Source organism: Musca domestica, unplaced genomic scaffold (assembly GCF_030504385.1).
Source record: "Musca domestica strain aabys unplaced genomic scaffold, Musca_domestica.polishedcontigs.V.1.1 9, whole genome shotgun sequence".
Taxonomy (NCBI): domain Eukaryota; kingdom Metazoa; phylum Arthropoda; class Insecta; order Diptera; family Muscidae; genus Musca; species Musca domestica.
The window spans coordinates 12,631,701-12,644,439 of record NW_026712435.1 but is presented as its reverse complement, the minus strand read 5'-3'; the positions used below and the strand labels follow the sequence as shown (position 1 = coordinate 12,644,439).

The 12,739-nt window shown below is 35.0% G+C and overlaps 1 protein-coding gene across 1 annotated transcript in view; it reads left to right on the top strand.

The window, feature by feature from the left end:
• Positions 1-12,739, top strand: part of LOC101890774 (protein rhomboid) — a 134,030-nt gene that overhangs the window by 14,817 nt on the left and 106,474 nt on the right. The window contains exons 4-5 of the mRNA XM_059131699.1: positions 818-841; positions 7,102-7,278. Coding sequence (XP_058987682.1) covers positions 818-841; positions 7,102-7,278 — 201 coding nt within the window. The remainder of the gene's footprint in view (positions 1-817; positions 842-7,101; positions 7,279-12,739) is intronic.

Here is a 12,739-nt window from a genome sequence, read left to right as displayed (position 1 = left end):
CCACATATATTGTTCATCTGATTTGTTATATATTTTTATAACTTGCACCATTCTATGGAGGGTACATTAGCTATGTCATTCCGTTTGTAACTCTTCGAAATATTCATAATAGACACAACAAAGTATATATATTCCGGATCAGCGTAAAATTCTAAGACGATCTAGCCGTATGTCTGTCTCTTGTATAGTTTACCAGTAGGCAGGTTAAGTTCGTAAATGGGCCATGTCGGTCCACTTTTTCGTATAGCCCCTCGTATTTTCATATTTTAAGGCGACACTATTTTCCGGAATTGTTTCAAATTCTGTATTTGAAGTTCGTAATGGGTGCTACAGCCTATGACAAACATTTTTGTATGAAGGTCCACGTCTTCCTATGACAAAAAACTTCGTAAGCAGGTCCACGTCTTCGTATAGTCTGCATATAACAGTTTTTATTTAAGTGGTAGTTTTCGGAAGTTTTTTTTTTCACATTTTTCAAATTCTTTCCAAATGGTGGAGGGTATTAAAAGTTCTGCCCGCCGAACTTAGCTGCTTTTTAACTTGTTATTTTTTATTTGTTATATAAAGCTCTACTAAAGATGCAAAGGGATGTGGGCTACCATAAAGTCGGACCCTCCTGACTTTTAGATTTTCTTTACTGGTTTTAAGTTCAAATTCAATTCTTAATTTTAAACTAGCTGCTAAAAAATAAATTACAATGAAAGTGTTTATCTGCAGCAGGCAAAAAAGTGCTGCTAGCATCCTCCATATAACTACAATATTTATGCAATATTCAATTTCATTATTGTATTGACATGTATTTTCAATCTATTTTCAGAAATGGAAACTGTTATTTGATATGGTAAGTTTTTAATTATGTTCAATGTGTATGTATATTTAATACATATTTTATGATTCTATAGCAGAGGAAACATTTTCAAATCATTTTGTGATTGTGTTTCTTTTGAAACAATTTTATGGAGAGGTTTATTTAATTTGTCAAAAAGCATTTTAATATTTATATATATATATACTAGCTGGCCCGGTCCGCGTTGCCGGACCGTAGTTTTTGTCTATTATGCATATTTGTCAAAGCATAATTATTCAAAGATATGAATGTTATAAATGTTCACGTACTGGTCGATTAGTTTTTAATTTTAAGTCAAATGAGCAGTAATTTGGAATTTACTGTACTTTGTACAACTCATAATTGAGGGCTAATTGATTTAAGAATAGGCAAAGTTTATTACTTTTTTAAACCCATTAGCACCTCTGATTGTGCATTAGAGTCCTCATAAGTCGCCCTAACTATGTCGGTCTGTTTGTCCGCCAAAAGGTGGACTTGAGGGGGTACTATTACATGGAGAAAATTCTAAAATTTGTAGATATGTTGAAATTTTTGTGTAAGATTTTCACCCCCAAATACACATTTTTAGCCAAATCCTTTGAAATATGGTAAAATGCGAAACATCGACCTACATTGAAAACTTTCTTCACCCCTTATAATCCAAGATGACAAATAAAGGCCAAATCGAAAATATAGCAGAACAACATAGCATGTCAAACTGAAAAAAAATCACGTTATTTAAATAAGTAAAAATAGTTTTATCCACCTCATAATTGAGGTCAGACTGATTTCAGAATAGTCAAATGTAATTACTATTTTACTCCCATTACCGTAATATGGGAACTAATTTTATTTGTCATTTAAATTGTAAATTGGAGACTCCATAAAGTCCATATTTTTCATCATAGTATAATTCAATGACGATTCAACAAATATTCGGTCCCGTGCTACTTTCTTATATTTGTAATATGTTCATGTTTTCACAATTTATTTCATATAGGTGTATATCCCAAATCTACGTTCCCAACCAATATTCTTTTGGGGGTTACAAATTCAATAGAATACAAATTTTTCTTTTCTTACCACACATTAGATGTGAAAATGGACTTGGGGATACTCCAATGTGGGGACTTTACATGAATAAATTTATATGTGGCAATTATCTGTACGATGGTTCTTTACCCCAGGGTAGCATAAATACAATTTTTTAGTGGTCAAGACCAATATGGGCCCTACTCCGAAAATCTTATGCGAAGAGGTTCTCTACCCCCTTAGAAACAAAGATGCCAAATAAGGGCCAAAAATAGAAGAAAGTGGCGAAGACTCCAAAAATGGCTTAAATCATACGATGGTTATTTATGATCGATATCATGACCTGCAAAAGCGATTTAAGGTATCTTAAATGTTCAGGAAGAATTTTTGGAAGAATAGAAATCCTTTTCTTACTAAAAGTCCCATTCGCTCTACTATTTTGCTCCCTTTATATTTGGTATTTTACTGATTGTACTCCCAAAAATTTTTGCATTTTGAGCTCTCATTGGACGGATTATTGTCACATGAAAGAAGTAGGGCCACGCTTTGAAATAAGCCCCATCAGTCTTTTTCGGTCATTTTTATTTGTTTAAATGTCTGCGCATCTTCCAGCTGAAGCACGATGTAGGCCCTGGAGTTGAAAGGTAGATGTCAGTTACCATCGTATTTCGCACTTATTTCATTTTTTTTTTGGTGAAAAATTGTATATAGTGAAAAATAATTCTTTATTTTGTTCACAAAAAATCCACTGAATTCAATATGATATTACAAATAGAAAAAAAAATGACACAAAAGAATAACAAATTGAAAAAATCTTCAACTTGTTCGCTGATTTTTTACAGCAACTGTTTAAAGATCCTTACAAAGTTTGTCAATAGAATGTACTTTTGTTTTAAAATTCAATTCCATTGGAAATTTTTTTCGATATTTTCCCGTTTTGAGAATTGTTGCAATGAGATCTCTTTGTTCGGGATTTTTTTTTAACGATTTTGAAAAAGTAATTATCTTTTAACTTTGGTGTGACCGCATTAAATTATTTCGGTATCATCTATTCCGTTTCGCCACCACATGATTCGGTATTACACTTCCATGTAACCCGCCATCAATTTCAGTTCTCAAGAAATCAAGTAAATTAAATAAATTGGTATTAATATTCGAATTCAAAAATAAAATATAAAAAACGCTACAAATGTACATGTACATTTTTACGCGATTTTTTTGGATATTATCCTTTTCGGATAAGAGACAATTCAATTTGTATGAATCATTAAAATCAGTTCAACGGTTCTTAAGTTATAAGCGTAGTAACTAACACAACTTTAATTTATATATAGATGTATAGATAAATTAAAAAGTATGCGTGGTCAGTTCCTCAGCCCCCAAACAAATACTTAGGGTTGGGAGGGAAGGTCAACAGTATCTCGTGTAAACATTTTTAAAGCAATATCTTGTTTATTTGGGAAAAATAAGGATTTTAGATAAATCGATATAGTGGGCGTAAAAGGAGGCGTGATCAATATTTTTTTCTTTAAAAACCTAACTCGGGTATGACAAACGTTTGTACAAAAAATTATGCAAATCGGTCCAGCCGTTTACAACAGATTCCGATTCAGACAAAAAATGTCGGAAATATAATAAAACTAGCTGGCCCAGTCCGCGTTGCCGGCCCGTACTTTTAGTCTTTAATGCGCATTTTTAAAGCATAATAAATCACAGATCTGACTTATGTAAGCGGCACAATTTTCATTATAAGTAATGACTCCATGACTAAATAGAAATTAATTTTTGTGTTAAATACCTTTATGATAAAGAACATCTATAATATCACATTTTCATTCAAATGATCTATAATTTCGAATTTGTATTTGCAACGTTTAAAATCCCGTACTGCTTGGTATTTAGTTTTGTTCACGTCATACTTGAAGGTAGAATGTTGTCAGAATAGCCAAAAAAAAAAAACTCTTTTGGGCATAAATTTTTTGTCATTTAAATTGTGCGATGGAGATCCAATAAAGTCCACATTTTTCATCGTAGTGTAATTCAATGACGATTAAAGAAATGTTCGGTCTCGTGTTACTTTCTAATTTCGTATTTTTTTCATGTTTCTGTCACAATTTCCGACTGAATAAGTCCCGGATTGACATTTCGGAGTTTATTTCATATAGACGTACATCCCAAATCTACGTTCCCAACCAATATTCTCTTGGGGGTTACAAATTCAAATTCCACACATTGGTTGAGAAAGTGGACTTGGGGGTATACTAATGTGGGGACTATACTTAAATAAATGCATATGTGGATAATTATCTGTAAGATGGTTTTCTACCTCAGGGTTTTTTACCCAATGTAGCCTCAAGACTAAGATGGGCCCTTTTCCGAAAAATAAATAAAAAGAAATAAATTATGAGAAGAGGTTTTCTTCCCCCTTAGAAACAAAGATGTCAAATAAGGGCCAAAAAAATGGAAAAAGTGGCCAAGACCCCGAAAATACCTTAAATCATATGATGGTGATACTAAAACGTGATCATTTCTTGCGAGGATGTTTTTTTTAATTATCAACATAAGGTAAAATTAGTACGAAAAATATGATTAAAATGTAGAATACACTTGAAATCGGGTTGTTCCGTTATCGGGGGTTATGACCCATATCATGACCTACTAAAGCTATTAAAGGTATCTTGAATGTTTGGAAAAAAATTCTGGAAGGAATTAGCTCTACTATTTTGTGTCCTTTATAGTCGGTATTTCACGGATTGCAGTCGCAATGTATTTTGCATTTTGAGTTCTCATTGGACGAATTATTGTCATATGAAAGAAACAGGTCCATTTTTTGAAGTGAACCCCATAATGCTTTTCCGGTCATTTTTGTTTGTATAAATGTGTTCGCATCTTCTAGCTGAAGGTCCTGGAGTTGAAAGCTAGATGCCAATTTTATACATGAAAGATCGCCATTTAACATCGTATTACACACTCATTTCGTTTTTAATATTATTCATTCAGAATTAAAAACAATAAGAAATTTACACTTCAATATAGAAAAAAAAAAGGATTGAAAAAAGACAAATAATCTTCAACTGGTTCGCTGATTTTTTTTTACGGCAAATTTTTAAAGGTCCTTATGAAGTGTGTCTGTAGAATGTACTATTATTTTGAAATTCCATTTCATTGAAAAATTTTATATTTTTCCCGATTTTAGAATTTTCTATTTTATTCTCTTCTGAAATGATATTATTCGTATTACCCAATTAATACATAAATTCTATAAATAACAGTTTTATCCGTTTTATACTACCCAAAAAAACTAAACATCATATTAGAATTCCAAAAAAAAAAAAAAAAAACTACAAATGTACATTCGAAAATAGTAAGTCAAAATTAAAAAAAATCATGCAAAATAAAACATTACTATTGTACATTTTAAAAGTCAAAATGAAAATGTTCAATATTTCACATTTTTACGCGATTTTTTTGGATTTTATGCTTTTCTGCCAAGAGGTAATTCCGAATTTGTCCGAATCGTTAAAATCAGACCGGCGGTCTTTATGTTTACATACAGAGAGATAGATTTAAAAGTAGGCGCGTTCCTCAGTCCCTAAATAAGTACTTAGGGTTGGATGGAAAGCCAACAGCATCTCGTGTAATAATTCTCAAACCGATATCTTCATTATTTTGGAAAATATAAGGATTTTAGACAAATCGAAATAGTGGGCGTAAAAGTAGTCGTGGTCAATATTTTTTCTCTAAAAACCTAACTCGGGGTATGATGAATGTTTGTACAAAAAATTATTTAAATCGATCCACCCGTTCTCAACTGATTCCTTTACCAACAAACAACAATTGATTTTTATATATATATAGATTTTAGAATAAGTTTAGATTTGTTCGAATTGGTCACCTTTGGCATGAATTATGGTCTTCAAACGGCCAATGAAACCGTCACACGCTGCCCGAATGTGCGGTATTTTGACCCATTCCTGGCGAAGCGCTTGCTTGAGGCGATCGGCACTTTGGTATTTTTTAGTGCCAATGTTGCTTTTCAAAATACTCCAGACACAATAGTCCAAGGGATTGGTATCCGGAGATTTTGGTGGCTATTGTGCGCTGGAAATGAAGCGAGAATTCGGCATTTACTCTGATTCCCCGGTCGATTAATACAAGCGGAGAGTGACCATCGGTTGTTATGGCGGCCCACACCATCACCATGGCCGGCGCTAGAGTTCTGGCGACCAACCGAAGGTTCAGCTGACCTCTTTGGCAAGTAAACACGATCATTTTGTTTGTTTACAAACTGCTGGACAACGAATGTTTTCTCATCGGAGATAACCAAATTCGGCTGTTCACCACTTTCGGCCAAGCGAAGCAACTCTTTAGCTCTTTTGAGTCTATTTTATTTCTGTTGCGGTGTAAGTTCTTGTACTTGTACTCAATGGCTTTACGCAAGCTCATTTTTATACCCTCCACCATACTATGGAGGGTAATTAACTTTGTCATTACGCTTGTAACTCCTAATACTCATGTCAGACTAAACAAAGTATATATATTCTTGATCAGCTTAAAATTCTAAGTCGATTTAGCGATGTCCGTCTGTCTGTCTGTTGTAATCACGATATCTTTCGAACGAATTGAGATAGAAGGCTAAAATTTTGCACACATGTATATTTTGCCAGTAGGTTAAGTTCGTAAATGGGCCATGTAGGTCCACGTTTTCATATATCCCCCATACAACGGTACCTCCCAGTATTTTGATGAATTTAGCGACATTATTCACCGGAATTGTTTCAAATTTGGGATTTGAAGTTCGAAATATATACTACAGCCTAAGACAGAAATTCTATGACCAGCTTAACAATCATTATATGTTAGAAGGTATGATACAACAACAAATTGAGTTATTGTTTTGATTTGCAATTATAGGTATCTTGTAAGAGAAGCACAATGGGCCTAACTATTGTTAAGTTAATCGGTACGTGAGTGCATTAATACATTCATAAAATAAAAAGAAACATTATTATAGAGCAAGAGGGAATCGTAGTTAATTTGCTCCATTGAGTGAAAGCGTAAATTGATCGCTGTTACAAAAGCCAATGCTACCGCCCCACACATAACATGCGTTGTAACATAACATTGTAATTTAGCATAATATAAATATTACATAGATAATCATGTTAATTATGTTGTTGAACATATTAATCATGATATATCTTGTAATCTTGATTTTAATTTTCTGTAATTTACTTTTATAGTTCGATCCTGAAGGATTTGGTGAAATAACCGTCGACGAGTTTTTAAATGCTTTAAAGTCACCAGAATTTATATCACAAGTGCCTATGAACAAACGAGAGCTATTAACGGAGAGAGCAAAAAAGGCTAAATCACCCATTGGACCAGGCTATGTAACATTTCAAGATTTCGTAAATGTGGTAAGTACAGAGAACACATTTTGTCAACATTCGAAAATCGCAAAGTGCACATGAGATGATGCAACTGTAAGATTTCTTCAAAAACAGAAGTCTCGTTACTCGTTACTTGTTTCTTTATTTTTAATATTTTTATAAGATATATTGAAAATTCATTGCCTAAGCGCATCAACGTAACCATTTTCTTCATAAGCTATACTCATAAAGCAATTGTCTTATTACGTAAATATTTGTCCAGGTATTTGAACATTGGTATTGCATGTATTTTAGACTGATGGGTGATAGTCTTAAATAAAATATATAACCATAAGTCTGTAAATATATTCAGGGTGAGATAAAAAACTGCAACAAAGTCAAACGCCATAATTTTTATTTATTTATTTTTTAATTTTTATTGAATTGAATGAAATTTCGGAAAGATATTCAAATTTTAGAATAAGTTTAGATTTGTTCGAAATGGTCACCTTTGGCACGAATTATGGCCTTCAAAAGGCCATGAAACAGTCACGCGCTGCCCGAATGTTGCTCTGCGGTATTTTGGCCCATTCCCGGCGAAGCACTTGCTTGAGGTGATCGACACTTTAGTATTTTTTAGTGCCAACCTTGCTTTTCAAAATACTCCAGACACAATAGTCCCACGGATTGGTATCCGGAGTTTTTGGTGACCGTTGTGCGCTAGAAATGAAGCGAGGAACCTCATTTTGTAACCAATCTTGGGTGGCACGCGATGGTGCTGAGTTTTGTTGGTATGTCCAAAGTCTGCGGCCAAAATGTTTGCCCGAAAATATTCTGAAGTGTGTATTAAACCTTCTAAATATTTTCGCGATAATATTCGGCATTTATTCTAAATATTCGGCCAATCGAAGCAACTCTTTAGCTCTTTTGAGTCTATTTTCTTTCTGTTGCGATGTAAGTTCTTGTACTTTTTGGAATTTCAATGGCTTTACCCCGAGCTCATTTTTCAATATTTGCCTAATGGAATATTGCGATATGTTAGTTCACTAGCCATTTGTCGGCCACTGCGACGCGGATTTCGATCAAGTCGCTTCTGTACTTTTCCAACCATTTCTGCTGATGCTGCTGTTTTCTTCCGTCCACAGTAACGAGCAATGGTGAGAGACACAAAAGATTTATTCGCATTTAAATTCTGGAGTGCTCTAACGACAGCCACTTGTGGTTTTCCAGCCAAATATAAAGAAATCACACTATCACGTTTGAATTCCATCACGAATAACTTTTTTCTGGTAAATTCTAACCAAAATGCTTTTGTACGCTTGTAAACAATATTGAGCTGTCACTGCAGCAGTATGAAGTTGGTTGCAGTTTTTTCATCACATCGTGTATATTCATTGCAATGATATTCGGTACATGATTTCAGATACTGCCAAGAAAAACCCTCGACTATTTTTGACGAAATTGGCTCAGATTTGGATATAGCTCCTATATATGATTCATTCGATTTTATATCTTAGTCCCTCAAATTCGTATTATACACTTCATAACGAGGGCTTTCGGCCATTTAAAAATATCGTTGCGAGTTCTGTTATCTCCGATTTATATTTCCTTCTAATTTTATGCAAATAATACGTCAAAAACACTACATTTGCCCAATTAAGTTGTTACATCTGATTATACCCTACACCTGATTATACCCTACACCTGTGGTCAGGGTATTATGTCTTTGTGTATTTGCTTGTAACATGGAGAAAGCTTATTTTGATGATTTTCGCCACATTTTTCCATGGATTTGTCTTAAAAATGGTATTTGTAGTTCGTAATGGGCTCCAGCTCCGGTGGCAAAAGATTGTACATATAGGTCCACGTTTTGGTATAGCCCCCATATAACGGTACCCCCATATTCGGTGTTTTGATGATTTTTGCCCCATTTTTCCACGGATTTGCCCAAAAATTGGTATTTGTAGTTCGTAATGGGTTCTAGCTCCGGTGACAGAACATTGTACATACAGGTCTAAGTTTTCCTTAAGCTCACATATGATGGTATTCACCGATATTCGGCATTTTAATAATCCTAGTCACATTTACCCACGAAATTGTTTCAAATTTGGTTTTAAGAAGATTTGGTAGATAACAATCTTTGAAGTAGAAATTTTTCTAAATAAGTTTCCTGTTTTGGTATAACCCCCATATGACGGCCTCACCCACTTTATGGTTTTTTAAAAAGTTTAACATCATTAGCCAAGCGATTTGAATTCAAATACTTTTATATAAAAATGGTTTCTTTACCCAAAGGTGGAGTGTATTAAAAGTTCGTCCAGGCAGAACCTAATGTTTTTTTACATGTTTTTAAAAATTTGGTCACAGCCTAAAAGTATGCAATGAAACTTTTAAAGAGCAATTTGGAGTCGTAACATGACATGTACACTAACCTTAAATAAACGAAAAAAATTGCATTTGGATCATCGTTCGTTCAGCCTTTGGGTCAGTCGCTTCTAACCATTGCTGAAGCATTTGATTGCAGCTGAAGTGGAAAAAAGATGGACAAATGCAAATATAGGTGTTTGTTTGTGTGTGAGTTTGAGTGGCTGAGTCTGTCAGTGTGTTTATGTGCTTTGACTTTTTTTAGTTTGACATTTGCTGCTACATCAAGTGTCCTCCTGTCTTAGTTGTCCTTAACGAATGGACAATAACTGATTGCCCTCCATGAAAAGGATAAACAACTCAACAGAGCATGCATACACCTGTATGTTTGAATGAATATAGATGTATGTGTGTGTGCATGCTGGGGGTGTAAATATTTACATCGTTCGTTCGAATGTCCTTTCCCCCCTCTGCCTACCAGTCTGCTGTCCAGAATGAAGTCAGAATGAATGTGAAACGTTGATAAAACTTTGAATACGGTAGGTATTTGGCTCAACAAAAATGACACTACCTTATCCAGTTGGGGGGAGGGTGGCTCACGAATGAATGGTTCGGGTGATATGTAATAAGTGAATCAATTCATTTGAAGGATTATTTGATTTGCATAGTTGTTCTTTTTTAACATCACCAGGTGTTCCTTTTTTTAGAAAAAAATGTAAACCAAAAATAAATATTCAATATTGAAATGTAATTTGGTGAATACAATTCCAAATGAACAAGTAGAACAGTGCGGGGCATATATGTTTAATTACAGAAGAGGTAACTATAAAATAATAGCACATATAAGTAAAATCTTAACTTTTTGCATATAGATCTTTAGTTTTATGAAATTACATTCGGAAATAATAAAATACAAACTTACTTAGCTGGCCCATTACAGAACATATATTCCAAAGGCGGAACTAAGAAAATAGATTCATTTCTATCTGTCTATTGTTTCACTTTGTGAAATACCGCGGTTATTCATGCCTTCTTCTTCCATCTAATTCTTGGTCTGCGTGCCCCGCCAAGGCGCCCGTATTTATGTGCCTTTTTAGCGGGTTAATCATCGCTCATTCTTGCGATATTACCTAGCCGATGCAATCGTTGAATCTACACTGATGTCGTTGTATGGCAGTCAAAGCAGATTGGTCCATAGATTTTTCGAAGAATTTTTCTCTCAACCACATCAAGCGCTGCCATGTATTGTTGCGCAATTACCCAGGCTTCGGAACCATACATCAGCACGGAACCATACATTATCAGTGTTTTCTAAGCGTTATTTTTGGTTGAGCTGTGGCCTTGTTTTTAAATTGCTTATTTTAGACAAAGTGGTCAATACAATTCTCATTTTTATACCCTACACCACATAGTGGTAAGGGTATTATATCTTTGTGTATTTGTTTGTAACATGGAGAAGGAATCGTGGTAAGCCCACAGTAACTTTCGAGGATCTTCATAGAATCACTTTCAGAGTCGATTTATGCATGCTAGTCCGTCCGTCTGTACATGTATTCTTGTGAGCAAAATGCAGGTCGCATTTATTATCCGATTTAGACGAAATTCCAAACAATATCTTTAGCCCAAGGTCGAACCCTATTGAAATTGTGATAATCGGATCAGATTTAGGTATACCTCCAATATATATCTTTAACCGATTTAGGGTTATTTGTGCACCAAACGACCAATATCAGTCCAAATGCAATGCATTTTGGCACATCCGACCGAATTCAGTCTGGAAGCAAATGCATCAAATTCGGAAATCGGTTTAGATATAGCTATAGCTCCCATATATATGTTTCATCCGATTTGGTGTTTAAGTTCCTCACATTCGTAATATGCATTCGACAACAATGATATTTGGTACCAGATATCTTATAGAGCTCGGAAATACCTCTGCCAAATTTTATCAAGATCGGTTCAGATTTTGATTTAGCTCCTATACATATCTTCAACCAATTGTGCGCCAAATGGCCAATATCTGTCCAAAAGCCCTGAATTTTGGCATATACAACTGAATACAGTCTTGAAGCAAGTACATCAAATTTGTAGAAAATCGGTTCAGATATATAGATAGCTATAGTCCCCACACATTCGTATAGTCCCCACATTCGTAATTTGCACGCCACAAGAATGATGTTTGGTATCAGCCTTTTAATACCTCAATATTATAGGAACCAACTTCCACAGTGGGTCCGAGCTCAATGGACGCAAAGGGATGAGATATGCGGGGATAACAGATTCAGAAATGGCTTGGAATACTTTTGGACGTAGCGGGCGGTCGAGGCTTCTTTATAATCGACAAAAAGGTGGTAAGTGTCGATCTCAGGGGCCTTGTCCAGGATTTACCGCAGGGCAAATATATATAGTCAATGGTGGACTTGCCAGGTCTATAGCCGCATTGGTATGGTCCAATTATTTCTTGTGAACGGGAGTTGGCAATAATCTTCCATTGTGTTGATATGTTATCGGAACGAGAAATTATTTGTTCAAGAAATTTGGCCAGTTGCGTGGAATATGCTGTGGAATATTGCAGCTTAGTGATGTCCAACGCGTGTATCTGTTTGCTGCGACAAGTTAGTGGTCCGAGTCTATATTTGCAGCTCGGAACAATGGTACATCCAACACGCTCGATAAATGTCTTCCATCTATCACAACGTGATAAATTTGATATCCTGTTCTTTGATCTGGCGTCAGCCATGTTCTCCTAGAATAATTTTAAGGTCATGGACAGGACAACGTTCATATAGTTCTTCTAAGCGTTGGTAAACTATATCTCTGGTTTGTTCGTCTTTGTCTTCGGTTGGGGCATGAGTGCAGAGAAGGCTTATATTGAAGAATGTTGCTTTTAGCCCTATTGTAGCAAGACTTTTACGCACTGGGTTGAAGATGGAGACCAGATGTTGCGACCTCCGACAAACTACAAATCTGCAACAAAACTCATGCTTTGTATCATGGCAGCTAAAATACAGTGCGCCTCTTTCAGGTGGTCCTGTTTAAAATATCCTTGTCAAGTGGAAAGAGCAATCAGTAAGGAATGGACGGGTTCGACTATATCTTAATTTAAATAAATTTTCGACAGAGCTATTTCTAGACTGCATCATGG